This window comes from Caretta caretta, chromosome 14 (genome assembly GCF_965140235.1).
Source record: "Caretta caretta isolate rCarCar2 chromosome 14, rCarCar1.hap1, whole genome shotgun sequence".
Taxonomy (NCBI): domain Eukaryota; kingdom Metazoa; phylum Chordata; order Testudines; family Cheloniidae; genus Caretta; species Caretta caretta.
In genome coordinates, this window is record NC_134219.1 from 3927876 (window position 1) to 3952914 (window position 25039).

Below are 25039 nucleotides of genomic sequence, written 5' to 3' on the forward strand. Positions count from 1 at the left end.
GTGAGCCAGACAACCACGTCTGCACTTCACTCCATGTCCCAGCCAGCCCCAAACTGAAACTCCCCTCCAGCCCCTCCTCCTCTGGGCTTTGTTCCTTTCCCGGGCCAGGTGGTCACCTGATTCCTTTGTTCTCCAACCCTTTAGCTCTCACCTTGCAGGGGGGAAGGGCCCAGGCCATCAGTTGCCAGGAAACAGGGTGTCGGCCATTCTCTGTGTCCAGACCCCTGCACACACATGCCCTCTAGGGCTCTGCAATGATCATACACCCTTACCCCACCCCCTAGATACTTAAGAACTGCCTAGGGGAAACTGAGGCACCCCCACACTATTCAGAGGAAACATTAAGAACAGTCCCACTTCGTCACATCTCTCCCCCCTTCGAGATCGAACTGAGCGGGGTCACTTTAGCCGGTGACCTGGGGAAGTTCGAAGCCACCAACGTTCCCATGGATGCCCCAGCATCTCTCCCATTCCTTGGTAGGAGTTACACCAGGCCCTTCCATTTTCACACCCTCCCTTAGGTCAGGGGTGGTCGATAGCACTCGCAGGCCGCATGTGGGAAGGTTTATGCAGCCCATGCCCTTTGGCCACCCCAAGAATGTCTCCCCATTGACCATCACCTTCTGCTCCCACTGGAGGTCCGAGGGGCCTGGCCCCAGGAAACTCCACACAGACATATAGGTTGGGGTCAGGAGTGGGAGCCTGTCCACATCCCCAACCATCTGGCTGACGGAGTCTATGGCCTTGGGACCCAGCAAGGGAGCTAGACACCGGGGCTTTTCCGCAGGGTCCCCTTGGTTCAAATCGCCAGCCTGCTCAAAGGCAGTGAGGTGGGCATCCAAACCCCCCCCCTTAACCAGGGGCAGCAATTTAGTCTCGAGGTTCCCTGCGGAACTGGCCCCCCGGGATCTATCCCCACTCACCCCGGGGAGGTCCCCTAGGCCTCTCCGCCCCACCACCGCCAGTTCATGCTGCTGCTGCTTCTGCAGCTCTTTCTCGGGCTCTCGCTGTCCCCCACAGTCCTCTTGCTCTCTCAGACTCAGCTCCAATCCCGTCCGTCTCGATCCCCCGATGGGGAACCTGATCGTGAAGACCCTCGTCTGGTCGGGGACAGGAGTCTTGGCGATGCCTGGCTCCCGCTCCAGCTGCTCCCAGATCCTGCTATAGCCCCAGTTGGGGTCAGGAATCTGTTCCTTAGAGCGGTCATCCTCCTCCAGCTGCACGATTAACTCTGCTTTGGTGAACTTTCCAACGCTCAGCCCTCTCTTTCTGCACAGGGTTACAATGTCCTTCTTAAGGAGACAGTGACAGGCCATCACTCCGCTCCTCCCAAGTTGTTGTGGACTCACAGGCCCGTGTGTTCTCAGCTCCCCACGGTTTCCAGGGAGAACCCCTAGTGTGCCAGCCCTTCTCGAGGTCACCACCTCTTTGCCAGGGTCGAGCTGCAGACTCCTCCGCCCCTTGGACTGCTCGCTGCAATCCCCAGGGGAACCCTGTTACTGCACAGTCCTTCTCGCTGGTCACACACTCCCAGGGGTTAACCGCCCCCCGAAACCGCTCCTCTCTGAGCCTTCAGCAGGCCTGGTCCTCGGCAATCCCCCTTCGTGTTACTGCTCCCCAGTCACTTACTGCAGGAAGCACCATCCACGGGGTGCAGTACATCCCACCGCTGCCACCAGTTGTCACGGAGTCCCTGGGCGATGCTCTGGAACTGCTCCCCATGAAGCCAGTCAGGACTCTGGGGCAGTCGCCTTTCTGTGAGCAGCCTGTCTTCAGGACACGCAGCTCACACAGCTTCCACCTTCCTGGGTCTGACCTCGGAGCATTCAGCATCCTCTGCCCCTCCGTGCGCTTCCCACAGCGAGTCCGCTCAGGCGGGGCTCCTGGGGAAGCCAGAGGGTCCTGCACCCCAACTTCGCAGTCAGACGTGACTCTCAGCCAGCCAGTAAAACAGAAGGTTTATTAGACGACAGGAACATGGTCTAAAACAGAGCTTGCAGGTGCAGAGAACGGGACCCCTCAGCTGGGTCCATTTTGGGGGGCAGTGAGCCAGACAACCACGTCTGCACTTCACTCCATGTCCCAGCCAGCCCCAAACTGAAACTCCCCTCCAGCCCCTCCTCCTCTGGGCTTTGTTCCTTTCCCGGGCCAGGTGGTCACCTGATTCCTTTGTTCTCCAACCCTTTAGCTCTCACCTTGCAGGGGGGAAGGGCCCAGGCCATCAGTTGCCAGGAAACAGGGTGTCGGCCATTCTCTGTGTCCAGACCCCTGCACACACATGCCCTCTAGGGCTCTGCAATGATCATACACCCTTACCCCACCCCCTAGATACTTAAGAACTGCCTAGGGGAAACTGAGGCACCCCCACACTATTCAGAGGAAACATTAAGAATAGTCCCACTTCGTCACAGCTTGGCCTGGGGTCTCTGGCTCGCTGGATTTGTGTTGCTGCTTCCTAGGGACCCTCACTCCTATTTGCTCCTGTTTCCTCCTGGTAACCCTGGGAGGAATCGAACACAAGGGGGCACCTCCAATCCTGAAACAGAAACAGATTCTGGGCGTTAGCTGATCATCCTCCCTCCTGCCCCATCCTCCCAATTATGCAGTGGGGGAAACTGAGGCACGGCGGGCCTGTGACTTTGTCACGGAGTCCCCGGGCGATGCTCTGAACTTCACCCTACGAAGCCAGGCAGGACTCTGGTGAGGTCTCCTTTCTGTGAGCAAAAAGAAAAGGAGTACTTGTGGCACCGCAGACTGTCTTCAGGGCAAACAGCTCACACGGCTTCCACCTTCCTGGGTCTGACCTCGGAGCATTCAGCATCCTCTGCCCCTCCGTGCGCTTCCCCCAGCCAGTCCGCCCAGGCGGGGTCCTGGGGAAGCCAGAGGGTCCTGCCCCCCAACTCCGCAGTCAGACGTGACTCTCAGCCAGCCACTAAAACAGAAGGTTTATTAGACGACAGGAACATGGTCTAAAACAGAGCTTGAAGGTACAGAGAACAGGATTCCTCAGCAGGGTCCATTTTGGGGGGCAGGGAGCCAGAGAATCACGTCTGCCCTTCACTCCATGTCCCAGCCAGTCCCAAACTGACTCACCCTCCAGCCCCTCCTCCTCTGGGCTTTGTCCCTTTCCTGGGCCAGGAGGGCACCGGATTCCTTTGTTCTTCAACCCTTTAGCTCTCACCTGGCAGGGGGGAAGGGCCCAGGCCATCAGTGGCCAGGAGACAGAGTGTCACCATTTATGTACACTGGACCTGTGCTCTGCAACAATTACACCGCCTTATCCCATCACCTAGAGACTTAAGAACTGCATAGGGGAAACTGAGGCACCCCTACAGTATTCAGAGGAAACATTAAGAACAGTCCCACTTCGTCACAGACTTGCACACATCAATGCAGCAGCAAAGCCAGGAATGGAACCCAGGCATCCTGTCTGCTATCCCTGTCCTATGCTTCCTGTCTGGTCTCTGTGTAACTTAATAAGCAGAACCCGCCAGGAGGGACAGCAGCAGCTGAGAGAATCCTTAAGTGTTGCAAGAGTATGCAAGCTAATGAATTGGGGATTGACCTTTGACCCCCCTGGGGACAGCCCTCCAGCCACAGCCAGGTTTCCTGCCCCGCCTGGTGCTTTAGCAGAACCAAGCGGGGCGTGTTGTCCCCTGGCCTGCAGCGGACCCTCTGGCTGGAAAAGCATCTCTCAATTATCTGGAACGTAGCACGTCTGGGTCTCTCCAGCTCCTGGAGCAAATAATGACTGGCCATGTCTCACTGCGCCACCGTTTGCTTTGCAGTGGGAATTCTTCAGCTGGCTCCTCCAGCTTTCCCTCAGCAGGGCCCTGGGGGCAGCTCCCGGCCCTCCCCTCTGGCTTTAGCTCAGGAGGCGAAATGAATCTGGTGGATCTCATTGCGGATTCCAGTTGCCCATGGCGTGAGATTGCCACTCGGTTCGACACCGTTGGGCACGGCTCAAGGTTGGAGCCGGGGCCGGGGGATGCCCTCTCAGCAGAGCTGTGTGCTGGGCATCCCAGAACTGGAATAGTGTAGGGGGCAGGTGTTAGGAACGAGGTGCATCAGCAGGCCCGGGATGCGGGGAGCCCCGGGCTGGAATAGCAGGAGGGGCTCCGGCCGAGCTGTGGGTTTGTCAGGTCGGTTTGCCTCTAGAACAAAGTTAAAGTCCCTCGAAAAAGGTTCCAAGGCAACGTTGGTTTGGATCGAGGCTGGAGCAGCCCAAAGGGGCTTTGTGGCCATGGGGGCTGGTCTTCCTGACACCGCCTTGCCCGTGTCCGTACAGAGCAGAGCCTCCTCCGTCGGGACGTGCCCACTGCACGCCCCACCTTCCCTCACCCCCCAAGCCTCTCTCGTGCCCCCCTCTCCTGGGCGCTTGCTCCACCCGCGTCTGGCTTCGCCTCTGTCTCCCGGGCTCGCTGCCCTTTCCAGGCAGCTCTGGGTCTGACCCTGCAGCTGCCCGCGGGACCCCGGCTCAGTGGCACGCAGCTCCCGACAGCTGCCGGAGGATTAACGGCAGCCACAGAGACATCGATACAGGCAGAGCGTGAGGGGCTGGCTGAGCCCATCCCAGCCTCTGCCGCGTTCCTGCGTGAAGCTGAGGATGGAGCCAAATCCTCCTCTGCGTGGAGTCACGGGCCTGGGATGCGGGGAGCCCCGGGCTGGAATAGCAGGAGGGGCTGCGGATCGGGAGTGAGGGGCTCCGGCCGAGCTGTGGGTTTGTCAGGTCGGTTTGCCTCTAGAACAAAGATGCCCTGCACACAGCTCTGCTGAGCGGGCACCCCCCTGCCCTGGCTCCATCCTTGGGGCTGGCAGGGGACGTGCGGTGAGGGGGGCACCGGGGAGCGTGAGGCGGGCAGGGAGGGTACCGTGGAGGGTCCCCCTCCGTCTCCCTTGCCTCCTCTCTGCTGATGGTACCTGCACAAGCTCTTTGGCCGGCCAGCACCAGCCTGGCACTCCGCGTGCGAGGGGCCATGCCAGGCCCGGCACTGCCTTGTTGGGTTACCTGTTAGCCTGCAGCCCCTGCTGCCCGCCCATGAGTGCGGGCGCAAGGGGGCCCTCTGCTCCCTGTGCCCTCCGTGCACGCTCCTCGACTCCCGTTGGTTCCTTGCCCCCCCTCCAGGAGAGCCCTGGGGTGTTGGTCTGAGAGGCCCCTTAGCTGTCCTCCTCCATCGGTCCGGCCCCGCCCGCCCGCCTCCCCTCTCCTCACCCTCCCGTTCCAAAAGCCGGAGTCGCTCTTTGCTTCCCGAACATCTAGCTGACAACAGCAGAGCAGAGCAAACAGGCCCCGGGTTAGCCCCAGCCTGCAGAGCTGGGGGGTCAGATGGGGAGGCCCAGCAGAAATCAGGGCCCCATTGTGCCAAGGGCTGCACAGACCGGCCCTGCCCCAAAGACCTGGCAGCCTGATGAGACGGGCGCATGCTCAGGTGGGCGGCACTGGGCCAGGAACTGCAGAGTCCTCGCCTTTGTGCTGGAGCCCCCTGCGTCCAAGAGCACAAGTGAAAAAATCTCCACGATTCCCAGGGACAAGCTAGTACCTGTCCTTGAAGCTGGGGCCCGGCCCGGGAAGCAAACCCAGCCACGCTGCCCGCTGGGGCGTCATGCGCATCTCTGCCCTCACCGAGTCAGCCCAGCCAGCGGGGAATGGAAACCAGAGTCACGCTGGCGGGAGTGTCCTTTCAAGGAGAGGCCTGGCGTGGAGCGAGCCAGATCGATGTCCAGGGACAAGAGCCCAGAGACGCAGCGGCAGCCGTGTGCATTAGCCAGCTAGCGGCCGGCAGCACAGTCAGCCGAGCCTGGCTGGAGTTGGGGCCAGGGGAGGCTTCAGGACAGAGACTGTGTCCTCGGCCCCCTCCAGCTCTGGGAACCTTGCAGTGGCTGCCCCAGCATGGGGTGAGCTGCCCCCGTAACCAGAGTTGAGCGCAGTCAGGGGGGAGCTGGAGCTGGTCGGCCGTGCTCCTGGCCATGCTGTGCGGCTTGCGTCGGCTCACAGCTCAGGGCCACGCCCTGTCGGCCCAAGGCGTCCCTGCGCCCCGTCCCACGGCTTGTTAGCGCGGCCAGCAGGTCCGGAGCAACCAAGCAGGCGAAGGGGGATTCGGTGTCTCTCTCGCTGGCTTTGCCCGGCACTGCCGAGCCGCTTCGCAGCCCCCTGCCCGTTTGTGCGGGGCCTCTGCCCTTTCCTCCCCTCCTGTGCCACACCCGCGGGCCCGCAGGACACCAGCTCTTAGCGCTCCTCCGGGCGTGGCCCCTGCTCCCCTCCCAGAGCTTAACTGGTGCCCAGGCTCTCCAGGGCTGAGCTTTGCCTCTGGCTTTACCGCACCAGCTATGAAAGTGGAAAAATTGCTTGTACCCCAGCACCTCTCATTACAGATTACGCCCGGCCCCCTCCCCTTCTCTGGCTGAGCCGGCTGATGGTGAAAGGCGCCTAGTCAATAACCCATCCTCGCTGGCTGAAAGCACCTGGGGGCGGGGGGCTGCGAAGGACACGCAGTCGAATCGACAGATTTAACATCTCCTTTGCTGCCCCTCGGTTTTATCTCCCTCGCTAACAGCCTCCCTCGACCTGAGTGGAGCCCTGGCAGGGGTTCAGGTTTGGTTTCTCAGGGCTTAGAAGGCGGCGTCCATAAAGGGGATTTCCCCGGGGCAGGGCGAGGGGCTCTCTCGTGGGGTTTATCTGCAAAGCTGCCCCATTACGGCCGGGAATTAGACTCCATTACTCCCCGTCGGCACGGGGCTGGGGGGCAGTGAAGCGTTCCCTTGACCTATATAAACGCCCCCCCGCCCATGCTAATGCACAGAGCGCTGGTCCAGAGCACAGCTCCTAATGCCCGTTGTGTAAGTAAAGTGCAGGGGCAAAGATTTTTATCCCATTAAGAGGGATTAATGGCATGAAAGGGGCAGCAGTGAGGGAGGGCTCTTCACTCTCCCAGCCCCGGCGCGTTCCTGCTGCTCTTTTCACTGGGTTTCCATGCCCCCCCTTACTGTCCCCGTCCACTCGGGCAGTCTGGCTCGTGTGGGTGAGCGCTCCTGCTGGCTGGGACGGAGAGGCTCTCACTGGTGGCTGGCTTTCCCTAAGTGCAAAGCAGCGGCCATGAGCCAAGAGCAGCCACTGATGCTAATCTGCACCAGCCGTGTGAAAAGCATCCATGGCTAATTGGACCAGGAACATGCCAGTAGTGGCCGGCTTCCACTGGGTTCCCCATACACACCTCTGCCCTCCCGATCTGCACTGGCAAAGCTGGGGGGGTGCAGCCCAGGGCTGGGTTAGCAGAGGGCTGCGGGTGGGGTCGAGGGGCACCGGCAGAGCTGGGGGGTGGAGCCTGGGGCTGGGCTTGCAGGGGGCTGCGGGTTGGGGTTGAGGGGCACCGGCAGAGCTGTGGGGGGTGGAGCCTGGGGCCGGGTTGGCAGTGGGCTGCAGGTTGGGGTTGAAGGGCACCGGCAGAGCTGGGGGGGTGGAGCCTGGGGCCGGGTTGGCAGTGAGCTGCGGGTCGGGGTTGAGGGGCACCGGCAGAGCTGGGGGGGTGGAGCCTGGGGCCGGGTTGGCAGTGAGCTGCGGGTCGGGGTTGAGGGGCACCGGCAGAGCTGGGGGGGTGGAGCCTGGGGCCGGGTTGGCAGTGAGCTGCGGGTCGGGGTTGAGGGGCACCGGCAGAGCTGGGAGGTGGAATCTGGGGCCGGGCTGGCAGGGGGCTGCGGGTCAGGATTGAGGGGCACCGGCAGAGCTGGGAGGTGGAATCTGGGGCCGGGTTGGCAGTGAGCTGCGGGTCGGGGTTGAGGGGCACCGGCAGAGCTGGGGGGGTGGAAGCTGGGGCCGGGCTGGCAGTGGGCTGCGGGTCGGGGTTGAGGGGCACCGGCAGAGCTGGGAGGTGGAATCTGGGGCCGGGTTGGCAGTGAGCTGCGGGTCGGGGTTGAGGGGCACCGGCAGAGCTGGGGGGGTGGAAGCTGGGGCCGGGCTGGCAGTGGGCTGCGGGTCGGGGTTGAGGGGCACCGGCAGAGCTGGGAGGTGGAATCTGGGGCCGGGCTGGCAGGGGGCTGCGGGTCAGGATTGAGGGGCACCGGCAGAGCTGGGGGGGTGGAAGCTGGGGCTGGACTGGCAGGGGACTGCGGGTCGGGGTTGAGGGGCACCGGCAGAGCTGGGGGGGTGGAAGCTGGGGCTGGACGGGCAGGTGGGGGGGTGGAAGCTGCGGGTCGGGGTTGAGGGGCACTGTGTGAGGCCAGGACCAGTGTAGCGGGGGGGCTGCTGGCCAGGACTGGTATCGCAGCACCAGGGCTGTGTCTGTCTCTGTGCCTGTCCTAACAGCGTGTGGGTGTCAGAGGGGGCGGGGAGAGCTCCGGTAGCCCTGCCTGTCGGGTGCCAGGAATCGCTGGGCCCCCGCCCCCAATGCACCCCACTCCCCTGCTGCCTGGCGCAGACCCCGCCCCAGCGGGGAGCTGATGTGCAGATGTTCTGAGTGCCAATTCTCCCTCCTCGCCACCGCCTGGGTTTGGAAAGTGGTGAATTCCTGCACCAGCTAATTAGTCTCTAATTAGCCAGTGGCGTGTAAACAGTCCCAGCAGATGGGGGCGAAGCGATAATGACCCATCAGTGGCGGGGCTGCCTCTGCCGGGCCGGAGTGAAAGGGGCAGAGCCCTGCCAGCACCACTTACCCAGCTGGCTTAGCACGTGGCCTCCCTGGCTCTGTCCGTCCTAGGGGAAGACACCGATGGGTGTCTCCAGCGTGGGCCCAGTGTGGGCGACGTCTGCCTGGCTTTTGCTGGTGGAGATCTGCCCGAGGCCTCCACCTGCTGGGGTGCGTGTGTGTACACGTATGCCCACACGTCTGCGCGCACGTTGGCAGCCCGGATTCGCCAAGGCCCTGAGCTGCCTCAGCCCCCATGGACGTCAGCAGGAGCCCCAAGGCGCCCAGCCCCTGGGCACACCCCTCCTTGGGCACGGCTGTGCCCCCAGGGCTTGTGCGTCAGGCGTGGCCCGGGGGTGCCCTGCGGCTGTGCGTGGGGAGCGCGGGGTGCCCAGGACGCCGCCCGGGCTGCGCGAATGCACGTCTGGCTGGCACGTTATGCCGCTGCCTCAAAGCGATTGCAGAACCAGGGCGCTCCCTCTCGGGCGCCCAGCCGCGGGAGCTGCAGCCGTTTGGGCGGGGCGGGGAGGACTCTCCTTTGAGCCACCTGCCAGGTGGGACAGTCCTCGTCTTGCCCTCACCCTCGCCCAGTCCTGCGTGGGATCCTTAGCTCGACATCCGTCTCCCACCAACGGGGTTCACCCGCCAGGGGCTGGAGCCCCACGGGGGTCCAGTGCGGGGCGGGCGGCTGAGGGCCAGGGGAGCAGGTGGTTCAGACGCTGCCCTCCCAGGGTGCCCAGCAAGGCAGCTGCTGCTCCCGTGCCGGAGGGGCAGAGCATCACCCTGCAGCGGGCCCCCAAAGACCCCCCAGCTCTGACCAGCGCCCTCCCCCTCTTACCCAGCGTCCTCCCTGCATCAGATCTGCAGGCGAGAGCGTCAGGTGTCACTGGGAGGGTTGGGGATGGGGAGAGGCAGCGGGGGGACAAAGCAAGGCTGCTCCTGGGGAAGGAGCCGGTGTCGAGGAGTGAATTGGAAATGGCCTGTTGATACACTCGGCCCGTCAATCACGCCTGAGCCACTCACGTCCCCGCCTGTCAAAGTGCCAATCATCCCGTGCCTGCGTACCTGCTGCATCATGGCACCGTCAGTTACCATTAACGCTGCCCGGGGCCGGGGGCTGCTCCGCGGGGGGCCTAGCGACCGGCTGGCTGGGGAGCAGGAGGTGCGAAGGGCCGGTAAATGCAGCGCTGAGTACTGCGGGGGGAGATCGGTGTGTCTCCATACACACCTGTCTAGCGATGCATGTATCAACCACTTCTACTGAGCCCATCACCACCGCGTCAAGCCTTCCTCCCGTTCTCCTGGCCACTCTGAGCCTTCCCGCCAGCCCGCGATAACCTCCCCATCCCAACCCGTCTGGGCGGGACTCGAACCAGCGACCGAGAGGTGAAACTCTCTGCCTGGCTCCCCGTCCCTCCACTCCTCAGCAGCCTTCACCCCCAGGCAGTCACTGGCACTGGCTGGGGGTGTGTGGGGGAGGAGGGTGAGAAAACCTGGATTTGTGCTGGAAATGGCCCAACTTGATTATCATACACATTGTAAGGAGAGTGATCACTTTAGATAAGCTATTACCAGCAGGAGAGTGGGGTGGGGGGAGGTATTTTTTCATGCTTTGTGTGGATAAAAGATCTTCTACACTTTCCACAGTATGCATCCGATGAAGTGAGCTGTAGCTCACGAAAGCTTATGCTCAAATAAATTGGTTAGTCTCTAAGGTGCCACAAGTCCTCCTTTTCTTTTTGCGAATACAGACTAACACGGCTGCTACTCTGAAACCTGGCTGCACTATGTGACTCGTGATTTGTACCATGGTGCTTCCCGCTGTGCTGGGCCCTCTGCAGGCTCCAGGGTGGCTCCCGGACCCTTGTGCCTGTCGCACACTCTGCTGTTATCCCCATTGCACCCATGGGAAACTGAGGCACAGAGCTATAATGCGAAGTGCTCAAGGTGACGCAGGGAGATGTCAGAGCAGGGAATTGAACCCAGCTCTTCCTAGACCCAGGCTAGTGCCCGAACCACCAGAGATCCTCCTTCGCTCACCCCCGCGTGTTCCCTCCCATCATCTCCCCGTTACCAAGCCAGGTTTTCTTCTCTCTCCCCCAGGAGCATCTCAGAGTAATTTTGTATTCCTCCCCCTCTGTCTCCTCCTTTTCAAATTGAGCCACCTGAGTGCAAAAATTCACACGCTCTGCCATCAAACTCCAGGAGCTCGTGCTCATGTCTAGGGGCATCAAAAAAGAATCTACATGGAAAATTTCCAGGGAAAGAACTTTGCTGCATGTAAATTGGAGGCCCAGAAATCTCCCAGCCTCAGATCTCGCTTTTATTCCAGTTCAGTAACTAAATTGATGATACCTGAATTACAGAGCTGCACCTCAGAGTGCTCCTCTTGCTCACACCCAGCCTGTGCTGTCTCTCGTTGCTCACTAGTGGGATTGGTTTATTTTTGTTTTATTAAGACTTTGCTGTTGCAGCTTCCCATTAACGAGCTAGACAACGTTCGTCAGCAGGCTCCTTTCTCGGCCTCAGCCGGGATGGTAACGACGTCACTCCAGGGCGCCAGGTTCCAAACGCCGCGGTGGCGAGGCAGAAAACGAGGGTTTGTCGGAACGCTGGGGCACCAAATCGGCCTCCATTTATTATTATTCATTGTTTGAATTGCAACAGCACCGCGAGGCTGCAGCTGAGATCGAAGCCCCATTGTGCTAGGTGCTGGATGGACACCCAATGGTTGAGTGACTGCCTCAAAGGAGGGATCAGTGGCCTTATGGGGGGCCCAGAGACAAAGTGATGTGCCCAAGGGCACACAGAGAGGCAGTGGCAGAGTCAGGAGCTGAACCTGGGAGTCCTAAGCCAGAGCCTTAGCTGGCAGGCCTGTTCCCTGGTCAGGAACCTCCAGCCGGTGACAGTCTGAGCGGAGCGGGGCACTGGACACCGACACGGCCCTGCTGCCTGCACCCCTCCCGAGCTGTCCTGGCATTCAGCGGGAGGCGAGGAGGCAGCAGCCTTCAAAGTCAGGATGTTGGTGCTGAACCTGCTCCCCGTGAAGTCCAGGGGAGTCTGGCTTGGTTTCGGCAGGCGCCAGAGCGGGACCTGTGAGGGGAGATGGCCGGCTGGGAGCGGGTTGATCTTGCGAGCAGCCTGCCTCCTCCTCCTCAGTCGTTTAGGGCTTGCTGCAGGCCTCCGGCTCCCTCTGGCTCAGGTTCCCTTGGCGCCTGCTGCTTCCTCTCCCAGTCCCACCTGAAATCCAAGCCCCCCTCCATTCCCACCAGCTGCCACCTCGTCATTTCCACAGCAACCATCCTCGTCATCACGGAGGGGGGCTGGAGGACTCCAGGGGGGAAGGAGCAAGGAAAGCCTCAGCATGCAAACGAGGAGAGTGTCTGAGGGAGGATAATAAGGGTTTCAGGTCACACTGTGCCCACACCACTCAATTGCAGCCACCTCTGGGGTGGAGGGTGGCAACCGCCAATGCACAGCACAACACCATGAAGACCGGAAAGCCGGGCTGGGGAAACTCCCGCACTCCTATGAAAGACATCATGGGACATTTGGGGTGCCAGAAAGGCAGACAAACCTTGAGGAACTCGCCTAGAACTTGGAAGAGCTGTGCGGGCTCTGTCCAAAGCTGGCTGCATTTCAGCACTGAGTGAGCAATCTCTGTGCAGTGTTGCAGTGTGGTGGTTAAATGGCTGCTGCACCCCACCCCAGAGGTGGCTGCATTTCAGTGCTGCATGAGCAATCTCTGTGCAGTGTGGCGGTGTGGTGGTTAAATAGCGGCTGTGTCCCACCCAAGAGGTGGCTGCATTTCAGTGTTGAGTGAGGAATTCGGATCCGTGCTATTAGAGAGATTAAGCTTTTCAGATCTGTATCTCCCAGCATTCCACTGTCCCCTCCCAGTCTCGGCCCAGAGCCGAGATGAGTTCCCAGTGTTGCTGAAGTCCCTGCTGCTTGCTGGTGGGCTCTCAGCAGATGGGGCTAGGGCGGGGGAACACAGAACTAGCTGCCGTAAAAAGGCTGCCGTGACCTTCGCGAGCGCATACCCATGGCATGATCAGTAGCAGAATTACACGCCACTTCTCCGCCTCTGTGCTGCCTTTCACCCTTTAACACAGAACAGATGGCGGAGGGGCTTCAAAGCGGCAAGAAGAGAGCTTGCTGTTTGCGATCAGATTCGGAGGTGTGCAGACTGCCGCGGGACCGACTGGGGAGGCAATCGCTCCGTGCCCCCCACAGCTGGAATGGGATCTCGGCTTGGCACAGGGAGGGGCTGCCTGGGTGCCCTGAAGATGCCAGGCCTCAGCCCTCGAGTGTCTCGGACCAGCCCTGTCACGGAGTCCCTGGGCGATGCTCTGGAACTGCTCCCCATGAAGTCAGTCAGGACTCTGGGGTAGTCGCCTTTCTGTGAGCAGCCTGTCTTCAGGACACACAGCTCACCCGGCTTCCACCTTCCTGGGTCTGACCTCGGAGCATTCAGCATCCTCTGCCTCTCCGTGTGCTTCCCCCAGCGAGTCCGCTCAGGCGGGGCTCCTGGGGAAGCCAGAGGGTCCTGCACCCCAACTTCGCAGTCAGACGTGACTCTCAGCCAGCCAGTAAAACAGAAGGTTTATTAGACGACAGGAACATGGTCTAAAACAGAGCTTGCAGGTGCAGAGAACGGGACCCCTCAGCTGGGTCCATTTTGGGGGGCAGTGAGCCAGACAACCACGTCTGCACTTCACTCCATGTCCCAGCCAGCCCCAAACTGAAACTCCCCTCCAGCCCCTCCTCCTCTGGGCTTTGTTCCTTTCCCGGGCCAGGAGGTCACCTGATTCCTTTGTTCTCCAACCCTTTAGCTCTCACCTTGCAGGGGGGAAGGGCCCAGGCCATCAGTTGCCAGGAAACAGGGTGTCGGCCATTCTCTGTGTCCAGACCCCTGCACACACCTGCCCTCTAGGGCTCTGCAATGATCATACATGCTTACCCCACCCCCTAGATACTTAAGAACTGCCTAGGGGAAACTGAGGCACCCCCACACTATTCAGAGGAAACATTAAGAACAGTCCCACTTCGTCACAAGCCCCAGAGCTCTTGCGTTGCTCGAAGTCCGTCTGCTGCTCGTGGCCTGCGCCTTAGACTTGGGGGGCTGGGAATTCTGGAGCCCGGATCCTGGCTGCTGATGCCTTCTGGGGTGGGAGGTCTCAGCCTGTCAGCAAAGAAAGCCTGGCCCACCCCGCCCTGTCGTGAGTGGGACTGGATCCTGTAGCAGCCAGAAAGGGAGACTTGGGCTGCGGGGCACAGGACTCTGCCCATCCCCAGAGGCCGAGTGCGCTCCCTGGCCTGGGTTGTCCACACTTTCCAGGCGGTGGCCTCTCGCCCCTCAGGGGGAGCCCCCAAGCCCAGCCTGCCCCCCGCCGCCAGGCATGGAGCAGGCTGAGCACAGTGTCAGTGTCCGTAATTCTCTCCCCATGCAGACCCGCCTCCCCGCAACCCGTATCCCTCCCCCCCACACCTGCCCCCACCTCTTGGGTTTTCTGCTGCTGATCCTGTTTGCCATTCATCTGTAACCAGTCCATTTGGGCCTTGCTCATTTCAGAGCCACTGCCCCCAGCACCCTCCGCCGCCCCCCCTTGGTCCAATCTTCCTCTCCGATCTCGTTCCCAGCCTCACAATTACCGGGCTGCCCTGCGAATGGGCCTGGAATTGGCTTTGATTAACTGCTTCGTCTGGAGAGTGGAGGGGCCGCCGGGTCGCCCGCCTGTGGTAACGGCTTCGGTGGGGAGAGAGTGTGTGTGTGTGTGGGGGGGGGGGGGGGTCATTCAGTGTAACCGCCACCCTGCACCCAGCCCCCCTCCTGCCCTCCCAGGAGGCAGCCAGGACAGGTGCGGGGCTATAGACAAGCTGCGTGGGAGGAGGTGTGGGGGGAACGGCTAGGCTGACACCTCTAGGGGGTGGCTAGGACCCGAGCTGGCTCAATCTGCTTTCTCCTGCCAGACCCTGTCCCCCGGAGGAGCAGACTTGGGGGGCTTTCTATCTGTGTTGAAACCAGGTGCGGAGTTACCTGGCTAGCGCAGCTAGCCGGGATCTCAGCTCTAACCAGAAATGCTCATCGATGCTACGGGAGGGTGCTGTGTTAGCATCGGCCCAGCAGCAGATTAGCGAGGGACAGGCAAGCAGATGATGCAGTATATTTGGATTTTAGCAGAGCATCCGGCAGGTCTGCTGGGAGAAGGCCAGATTCTGGTTGTGTTTGGCACGCTGAGCGGGGCCTTGCCCATTGTACTGGAATCAGCCGTGGGAGGAGGCGTTGGAGACAGGAGTGTGTGGACAGGATGACTGCGGGGACAACAGGAGTTAAATCTGTAGGGAAGACGAGCCCTGGAGTGATTGGGAGGGGGTTTGGTGCCATTGACAGGGGAGATTGGAGGAGCTAAATCTACCTAGGGTGTGAATGGGGTGCCCCTGGGGGGGATGAGATGAGGAGGTGATCAGGGAAGGCTCCCTGACAGTTAGATCAGCCCAGCGGTGAAACAGGGTCCGCAGGGATGGGACAGGAGCCCTGCTGTCTGACAAGCACTAGACAATAGATTATTGTGACGAAGTGGGACTGTTCTTAATGTTTCCTCTGAATACTGTAGGAGTCCCTCAGTTTCCCCTATGCATTTCTTAAGTCTCTAGGTGGTGGGATAAGGGGGTGTAATTGTTGCAGAGCAAAGGGCCAGTGTACATAAATGGCAACACTCTGTGTCCTGGCCACTGGTGGCCTGGGCCCTTCCCCCCCTGCCAGGTGAGAGCTAAAGGGTTGGAGAACAAAGGAATCTGGTGACCTCTTGGCCCGGGAAAGGGACAAAGCCCAGAGGAGGAGGGGCTGGAGAGAGTTTCAGTTTGGGGCTGGCTGGGGAGGAGGAATGAAGTGCAGACGTGGTTGTCTGGCTCACTGCCCCCCAAAATGGACCCAGCTGAGGGGTCCTGTTCTCTGCACCTACAAGCACTGGTTTAGACCATCTTCCTGTCATCTAATAAACCTTCTGTTTTACTGGCTGGCTGAGAGTCACGTCTGACTGTGAAGTTGGGGGGCAGGACCCTCTGGCTTCCCCAGGAGCCCGCCTGTGGGAAGCGCACGGAGGGGCAGAGGATGCTGAATGCTCCGAGGTCAGAACCAGGAAGGTGGAAGCCGTGTGAGCTTTTAGCCCTGCAGACAGTCTGCTCACAGATAGGAGACTTCCCCAGAGTCCTGCCTGGCTTCGTAGGGAGCAGTTCAGAGCATCGCCCGGGGACTCCGTGATAACTGGAGGAGCCGATCTTTTAGCTGGGGGTGGGGCGGAGCTGGGTCTTCCCTTCGGCAGCGTGCGTGTTGGATGAGTAGGACCACGTGCACTGCCCAAGCTGGAGTGACCCAGCTGCTTGGGTGAGAGCGTGAGGCTCCGTGTCGGCCCGGCCACTGCGTGCCCCTGATCCCTCCTGACGGATAGCGTCGGGCCGTGGGGTGGCAGGCGCTGCCCCTGAGATCACACCGGGTTGCATCTCGTAGACTTGCTCTGGGCAGGGCCAGAGAGCGTCAGGGTCTCAGCTCTCTGGCACCATCTCCTTTCCCAGGAGTGAATGCAGGACGTGCTCCAGGCCCAAATACTGCCTTGAGGGGCTGAAGGGTGAGGTGGGACTGGGAGCAGAGCAGCCTGAGAGGCCACTCATCCAGGGACCAGCTCTGGGTACACCAGCAGCTGTCAGTTCCTTCCCTGGCTCGTCTCATCCAGGAGACGAGACCCAGGACGTCAGTGAAGCAGCTCGCCAAGTTATTATGGAGGACCAGTTTTCCCAGCTCTCCTGACTTCTCCAGGACGCAGCCTCCCCGGTGAGCTGTCACATGGGCTTGTGAGGCTGCAGCGTGGTGGGACTTTGTAGGTTAGCTTATGGAGGGGACCTGGGTTCTAGTCCCAGCAATGCCATTGATTCAGTGGGTGGCCTTAGGCAAGTCACGTCCCTGCTCTATGCCTCGGTTTTCCCATCTGTGAAATGGGGCTAATGCTGCTTGCTTTCCTTTGGGTGTGATCCAGCTGCAAACTCCTCAGTGCCTAGTTTCCCCACTGAATGCCATGGGATTTCCACGTGCAGGGGGCTTGTGGGACAAATGCATTGAGACACACCGGTGCAAGTGGCTGGGTTGGGGCCAGGTATTGCTGCTACTCCTTATTCTGTACGGCCTGTTCTGTGGTCAGTCACATCCCTGTTTGCAGAGCCAACTTTCCATAGCAGTTTCTTTGCAGGCTGGCTGTCTGCTAGCCATGGCCATAGCAGGTCACAAACCAGACATGGCTACTCGGTTCCTAGATAGCACCTCCAGAAATGAAAGGGGGGGGGTGAGGGACGGTGTCTGTCATGTTTATTTCCTTCCCTTTCGTTTGGGAGCCAGCCTGTCAGAGCAGCCAGCTCCAGCTGGCGCATTTCAGCCAGCCGAATGGGCGCAAGTGCCTTTCATGCCCCCTGAGATGTGTTTATCCCGTGCGCTCTCTGCCAAGGGGGCATGCCTCTGATCCCCCTCCACTGTTAGGAATGCTGCTGGATGGCAGACAGAGGGCATTTGTATTGTAGATTGGCATCAATTTATTGTTTTCCTCTCAGTTCTCAACACTTAGCAGTTTTGCTTAAGCTAAAGAGCTTGACTTATGCCGGGGGGAGGGTGGAAAAGATGAAGGCGTTTTCTCTTTCTTTCTTCTTTTGCTTTTCTTTTTCAAGAAAGATTAGATTGAAAATAAAAGCGAAGGAAGATTAGCCAGCACTGGACATTCTGGGGGCAGACAGTCCGGCGGCAGAGGATATGTTTAGGGGTGAATTTGAAACCCCCAAGAGGATGGAGCACGAGAGAGAGCTCAGACCCCTCGCTGCCATGCAGGGCGCCCTGAAACACACCAATCCCGTTCATTATTGGCCTGTTCCTTGGTGCGGCTGGGGCTTTGCTGTCTTCAGAGTGATCTGGGCCAGGGACTCCGGGCGGTGCCCTTTGTCCCTGGGTTTCAAAGCACTTTCCAGTCATCACAATGCACCTGGTAGGCAGCTGCATGCTGCAGGGCAATCTTGAAGGCCAGAGAAGGCAAATCTAGACTAGGGAATAAATCTCCTGTTATCTGGGTGCATTTGACCCAGTCCATGGCCAGCTAGCATGTATTCAGATTAGCTTCCCCTGTCTGTGCTGGGGTGGCCATAGAATCCCTGCTGTCCTGGGAGCGGGGCTTGTGACCGCTGTCCTCTGGGCACAGGGGGAACCATGGCGCTTGCCTGCCCTGGGGTGAGAGCCCGACGCCTTTGGCTCACCGGAGACATTCTGCCGCCTTTACGCTGACAGTCCTGAGTTTGGTCCGTGGACGAGAGAAGCCAGGAAGTCCAAATGCCCACCTGCAAGCGAACTGCCCCGTATGAAAGAAGCTGAGAGCCTTTTAGTTCCATGCGCACCCCCTCCTTCCCCCGCCCTGTTGTTTGCTGTGAAGCGGGCCCCCAGCGGGGAAGGGGCGTTCAATCCCGGGGGGGCCAGGGCTGCTATTGTCATCAAACAAACTGCTGATGACAAGAACTAAGGGCAGTGGATTTTGTGCGCCGTGTTTATTTTCTCCCACCCCCTCGCCCCCCCGTAAATAAATAAAATAAAACTGCAATTCAAAGCACACTTGAAGGCTGCTGGGGAATATGATTGTGCCTTTGAAGTATAAGGGCTTCCATTTGTTAAACCGAAAATGGAGCTGTGTGTTTCAATTTAGAGGTTCCTTAGCAAATAAAACCAGAGAGGAGCGACTGTTTCTTCTTCTCTCGCTCAGCCTGCAACTCCCCAGCCCCCAGTGTTAAAAGTCCAGCACCATCTGAGCTGCTGCAAAGGGAGCGGGGAATAAAGGAAACAAAGCAGCTTAAATAAGCCCTAGATGGACTAAGCTCCTGTCGATATGGCTGCAAAAATGGCTTGGAGGGGAGAGGTGGAGGGAGGTTTCTGAGCTGTGTGATTACTGGGGGTGGCTTCTCGGGGTAACCAGATTAATGTAGGCCCATGCCAGCCACCTCTAGTTTAAAGAGTGACTGCGGGAGTGTGGGGGGGGTTCATCTTGTAATGGATCCAGCTGTGTCTGTGAAACCGCTGCAATCTAGTGAATGGATCAGAACTGCTCAGTTGTGTTTCATAGAACCCGTACTGTTAATCACTAATGGGGATTCTCCGTTAGTTCAGGTGGCAAGATCCAAATTCCGTCCCCACTCATGCCAGGATTTTCCACCAGCAGTGGGATGACTGCTGTGATTTCCTAGGTGTCCCAAGTTCTTTCCACTATTCCCAGATCTAATTGGCGCAGTTTGTGTGTTGAAAGCAGGAAGTCCTTAATGGTGCTGGATCACCACGGCCGGTGGTTTCGCTGCTGCAAAGGAGGAAGGATGCCCAGCTCACTCTCCTCTAGCTGTGTCGGCTCAGGCCGGGCCAATGGGAGCACGAATTGGCTAGTGTCAGTAAAGCCGCTTACACAGGGTGACCTGCTGGAGAGTGATAGGGTGGGATAGGAATTGAGTGGGAGCCCTCTGGAGCAGCGGCTCTCAACCTTTCCAGACTCCCGTCCCCCTTTCCGGAGTCTGATTAGTCTCGTGTACCCCCAGGTTTCACCTCACTTCAAAACTACTTGCTTAGAAAATCAGACATAAAAACACAAAAGTGTCACCGCCACACGGTTACTGACAAATCACTTCCTTTCTCCTTTTTACCATAGAATTATAAAATAAATCCAGGGGAATATAACTCCTGCCCTTCCATTTCCGCGTACAGGCGATAGAGCAGGATAAACAAGTCGTTGGATGAAATTTTAGTTGGTACTGACTGCGCTAGTGCATTTTATGAAGCCTGTTGTCAAACGAGGCAAATAGCTAGATGAGTTGTTGCATGCCCAGGAAGGCCGCTGCGTACCCCCAGGGCTATGCATAATCCTGGTTGAGACCCACTGCTCTAAAGGCCCTCACGGTGTCCTGCGTTCCAGGAGACACCAGAACCCTGCCAGAGAAGCAAGCTTGATTTGTCCTTTAGGGCTACCTCAGCCATGCCTAGAAACACCTCCCCTCCCTCTCCCCCCCTGAGTCGAAGCACCACAAAGATCCTCAGTTCCTTTGGTCTGGGTTTTTTACCCCGCCTTCCATGTGCTGCGAGGAGTCCACTGGCAAGACTCATCTTCCCAGGGAGGAGAGCAACGATAAGAGTCTTTGGTCCTTTCGTTGGCTACTCCCCAATCCAGACGTGGGGAGTTTCCACTTGTCAGATGGACCCAGAGCCCGTCTGGCATTGATGGGGCTCCTCTTTTGGGAGGGGCGGAACAATTTCCCTTGAAGAGCAACGCCTCTCCCTAATGAATGTCCCTCCCCTGCAGAGTCATTCAGCCGGTCACAGAGGCTCACGCTACGCCTTCTCAAACATTACACTGCAGTACGGAGCACAGACGCTGCCAGTGAGGTTAATTCAGGCAGACGCTCACAAGCATTTGACAGCGTCTGAACGCTTCCTTCGCATTCTAATACTGGTTTGATCAATATTAACCTGCCAGCGGGCCCGGCGGATTCCAGGGCCAGATCTGTCAGTGTCCAGTGGAAACGTGAGGACCTTGGCATGAGCTGGGGCTTGGTCTGCCGGCATCACATGGGCGAAGGCCAGTGGGAGAGGAGGTGCGGAATGCGAGGCGGGGGGTGTCCGGCGGACAGCCAGAGGGTGGGGAAGCGCCAAATGCAAGGCGTAGTGGTGTCTGGTTGTTGGCCAGTGGAAGGCGGGGTGCCGAATGCGAGGGGTAGTGGTGTCTGGTTGATGGCCAGTGGAAGGCGGGGTGCCGAATGCGAGGGGTAGTGGTGTCTGGTTGATGGTTAGTGGAAGGCGGGGTGCCGAATGCGAGGGGTAGTGGTGTCTGGTTGATGGCCAGTGGAAGGCGGGGTGCCGAATGCGAGGGGTAGTGGTGTCTGGTTGATGGCCAGTGGAAGGCGGGGTGCCGAATGCGAGGGGTAGTGGTGTCTGGTTGATGGTTAGTGGAAGGCGGGGTGCCGAATGCGAGGGGTAGTGGTGTCCGGTTGATGGTCAGTGGAAAGCAGGGTGCCGAATGCGAGGGGTAGTGATGTCTGGTTGATGGCCAGTGGAAGGCGAGGTGCCGAATGCGAGGGGTAGTGGTGTCTGGTTGATGGCCAGTGGAAGGCGGGGTGCCGAATGCGAGGGGTAGTGGTGTCTGGTTGATGGCCAGTGGAAGGCGGGGTGCCGAATGCGAGGGGTAGTGGTGTCTGGTTGATGGCCAGTGGAAGGCGGGGTGCCGAATGCGAGGGGTAGTGGTGTCTGGTTGATGGTCAGTGGAAGGCGGTGTGCCGAATGCGAGGGGTAGTGGTGTCTGGTTGATGGCCAGTGGAAGGCGGGGTGCCGAAAGCGAGGGGTAGTGGTGTCTGGTTGATGGCCAGTGGAAGGCGGGGTGCCGAATGCGAGGGGTAGTGATGTCTGGTTGATGGCCAGTGGAAGGCGAGGTGCCGAATGCGAGGGGTAGTGGTGTCTGGTTGATGGCCAGTGGAAGGCGGGGTGCCGAATGCGAGGGGTAGTGGTGTCTGGTTGATGGTCAGTGGAAGGCGGTGTGCCGAATGCGAGGGGTAGTGGTGTCTGGTTGATGGTCAGTGGAAGGCGGGGTGCCGAATGCGAGGGGTAGTGATGTCTGGTTGATGGTCAGTGGAAGGCGGTGTGCCGAATGAGAGGGGTAGTGGTGTCTGGTTGATGGCCAGTGGAAGGCGAGGTGCCGAATGCGAGGGGTAGTGGTGTCTGGTTGATGGTCAGTGGAAGGCGGGGTGCCGAATGCGAGGGGTAGTGATGTCTGGTTGATGGTCAGTGGAAGGCGGTGTGCCGAATGCGAGGGGTAGCGGTGTCTGGTTGATGGCCACTGGAAGGCGGGGTGCCGAATGCGAGGGGTAGTGGTGTCTGGTTGATGGTTAGTGGAAGGCGGGGTGCCGAATGCGAGGGGTAGTGGTGTCTGGTTGATGGCCACTGGAAGGCGGGGTGCCGAATGCGAGGGGTAGTGGTGTCTGGTTGATGGCCAGTGGAAGGCGGGGTGCCGAATGCGAGGGGTAGTGGTGTCTGGTTGATGGTCAGTGGAAGGCGGGGTGCCGAATGCGAGGGGTAGTGGTGTCTGGTTGATGGTCAGTGGAAGGCGGGGTGCCGAATGCGAGGGGTAGTGGTGTCTGGTTGATGGCCAGTGGAAAGCAGGGTGCCGAATGCGAGGGGTAGTGGTGTCTGGTTGATGGCCAGTGGAAAGCAGGGTGCCGAATGCAAGGGGTAGTGATGTCTGGTTGATGGCCAGTGGAAGGCGGTGTGCCGAATGCGAGGGGTAGTGGTGTCTGGTTGATGGTTAGTGGAAGGCGGGGTGCCGAATGCGAGGGGTAGTGGTGTCTGGTTGATGGTTAGTGGAAGGCGGGGTGCCGAATGCGAGGGGTAGTGGTGTCTGGTTGATGGCCACTGGAAGGCGGGGTGCCGAATTCGAGGGGTAGTGGTGTCTGGTTGATGGTCAGTGGAAGGCGGGGTGCCGAATGCGAGGGGTAGTGATGTCTGGTTGATGGTCAGTGGAAGGCGGGGTGCCGAATGAGAGGGGTAGTGGTGTCTGGTTGATGGCCAGTGGAAAGCAGGGTGCCGAATGCGAGGGGTAGTGGTGTCTGGTTGATGGCCAGTGGAAAGCAGGGTGCCGAATGCAAGGGGTAGTGATGTCTGGTTGATGGCCAGTGGAAGGCGGTGTGCCGAATGCGAGGGGTAGTGATGTCTGGTTGATGGTCAGTGGAAGGCAGGGTGTGGAATGCGAGGGGTAGTGGTGTCTGGTTGATGGCCAGTGGAAAGCAGGGTGCCGAATGCGAGGGGTAGTGGTGTCTGGTTGATGGCCAGTGGAAGGCGGGGTGCCGAATGCGAGGGGTAGTGGTGTCTGGTTGATGGCCAGTGGAAAGCAGGGTGCCGAATGCAAGGGGTAGTGATGTCTGGTTGATGGCCAGTGGAAGGCGGTGTGCCGAATGCGAGGGGTAGTGATGTCTGGTTGATGGTCAGTGGAAGGCGGGGTGCCGAATGCGAGGGGTAGTGATGTCTGGTTGATGGCCAGTGGAAGGCGGTGTGCCGAATGCGAGGGGTAGTGGTGTCTGGTTGATGGCCAGTGGAAGGCGGGGTGCCGAATGCGAGGGGTAGTGGTGTCTGGTTGATGGCCAGTGGAAAGCAGGGTGCCGAATGCGAGGGGTAGTGATGTCTGGTTGATGGCCAGTGGAAGGCGGTGTGCCGAATGCGAGGGGTAGTGATGTCTGGTTGATGGTCAGTGGAAGGCGGGGTGTGGAATGCGAGGGGTAGTGGTGTCAGGGCGATGGCTAGTGGCCAGGGAGATGTTCACGGGACACGGTCTATTGGCGTGTGCCCCCGACATTGCCTAGGATAGAGAACGCTTGGTTTCACAGCCTGAGCATGTGTCTGGGGGCCTGGGATGTCTGGGTTCCATACCCCCCTTGTGTGACTGTGGGTGATGTCCTCGGGGTTCCCCTGTGCTGGGAAACAGGGGTACAGCTCCTGCCCGGCCTGGCGGGGTGGGGAGGAGGTTTGCAAAGGGCTCTGAGACCCCCTGGCACCAAAGCGTCATTATCTCCCTGGCCGCAGCATGGAAGCCTCCACTGTCAGCGCAGGAGAAATCTTCCCCGGGGCAAAGACGTCCCCAGGTCTCATCTCAGCCTTGGCAGGGCTCTTTTAAGCACAAGGTGGCTGGAACGAACAAGCCCTTCAAAGTCCCCTTACTCCCCCCCTCTCACTTGCTCCTTCTCCATCCCCCGTGCCTTTCGCCCCTGCCCACCCCGGCCCCTTTCCAAACCTCCTTCCCCACCCAGACATGTGCCAGGGCCTCTACCCTGCTGCGCAGGAGGGGTCAGGTTGGCAAGGGGGGGGACTTCCAGAGAGCGAGGCTGGGGCTGAAATTGCGTCAGTGAGGCCCAGCCCGGGCGGGTCTCGGGGGCTGCACTGGCTTTTTTTGGTAGGAGTCCTGACAGCTCCATCCTGCGTATGCAGAGGAGAGAATTGGCTCCGTCTCTCAGCCACCAGCCCGGCCAGACCGCGGCACTGTCAGCCAGTGGAGGGACATTGGGGTAGACCCCCAGCAGCTCCGTTGAGGGGGTTTTCTCTGTGGAAACCCAACCCCCACCTCTCCCAGTCCTGCCCCCCTCCCAGCTCCGGCATAACGAGCTGCCCCCTGTTCTGGCAACAGTGGGCTGGGCTGGTTAGCATGGTGACAAGGGAGGTTAGAGCAGGGGGCTGGGAGGCGGGTTAAGGCATGGGATTGAGAGTCCAGGTCCCAGGGATTTACCCCCATTGAGGGAGGGAGATGGCTCTGACGGTTTGAACAGGACTCCTGGGTTCTCGTCCCAGCTCTGTCCCTGAACCGGGCCACCTGCCCTTGGTTTCCCCAGCTGTAAAGCAGGACTGAGACTGGCCAAGGTGTGTCATGGGGTCCCGGGATGGCGCAAGGGTCGCTGGAGAAGTGCTGCCCCTGTGCCTGGCAGCCCTGGGAGAGGGAAAGTGGCCTTGGGGTACAGCACTGGGCTGAGAGTCAAGAGATCAACTTCCTCTCTGCCACTGAGTGCCGGTGTGCCCCGGGCAAGGCTCTTCACCTCCCAGGGCTTCAGTCCCCCCAGGTAATCCTTGCGTCCTCCTGCCCAGGACCATGGGGCTCTGACCGTCCAGGCCGAACGAGCGAAGAGGAGGCCTCAGTCTCAAGCCAGCCCAGGGCCCAATGCCCAGCAGTGCAGCCCCCACCTCCCCGCAGGGCAGCTCTGCTGGAGTCAACGGAGGCACCTGCCAGTGGCTCAGGGAGGCAGCTGGGCTGGCGTGTGCTCACCTGACGGGGCTGAGGCTGGCCTTGGGAGGGCGTGACTCCTACCAGTTGCTGTTCGGCCTGGTGTCCGGCGCCTGCAATGCTGTGGGTACCATGGGGAGGTGTATGCACCGTGAGAGGGGACGGGGGCCCCGTGGGGTGCTCTGGGGATCCAGTGGGTTTCATTTTGCCCCCTTTGCCTCTCTTTCTAGATGACGTTTCGCCATATTTCAAAACGGAGCCGGTCCGGAGCCAGGTCCACCTGGAAGGGAACCGCTTGGTCCTGACCTGCATGGCCGAGGGCAGCTGGCCCCTGGAGTTCAAGTGGCTTCACAACAACAAGGAGCTGGCCAAGTTCTCTCTGGAATACAGGTGAGCCAGCCCCTGCGCCCGCCCTGCCCTGCCCCGCCCCGGTGGGGAACTGCCGGGACCTTTCCTCAGCAACGGCGCTGGGGAGGCTTCCGCGTCTTGACTGTTTCTTCTGCTCAGGCTGTTGTGGGGTGGAGCGAGGGGAGCTGGCCGGGGCGTCCCAAGCGCTGGGGGACCCCAGGTGAGGGCACATAAGGGTCCTGTAAAGCGGACGAGCTCCCCCGT

At 59.9% G+C, this 25039-nt stretch overlaps 1 protein-coding gene across 5 annotated transcripts in view; it reads left to right on the forward strand.

The window, feature by feature from the left end:
• The window catches only part of SDK2 (sidekick cell adhesion molecule 2), a 185210-nt gene that overhangs the window by 75447 nt on the left and 84724 nt on the right, over positions 1-25039 (forward strand). For all 5 annotated transcript variants that reach the window (XM_048818024.2, XM_048818026.2, XM_048818025.2 and 2 more), the window contains exon 2: positions 24658-24817. In XM_048818024.2, the coding sequence (XP_048673981.2) occupies positions 24658-24817 (160 nt within the window). The remainder of the gene's footprint in view (positions 1-24657; positions 24818-25039) is intronic.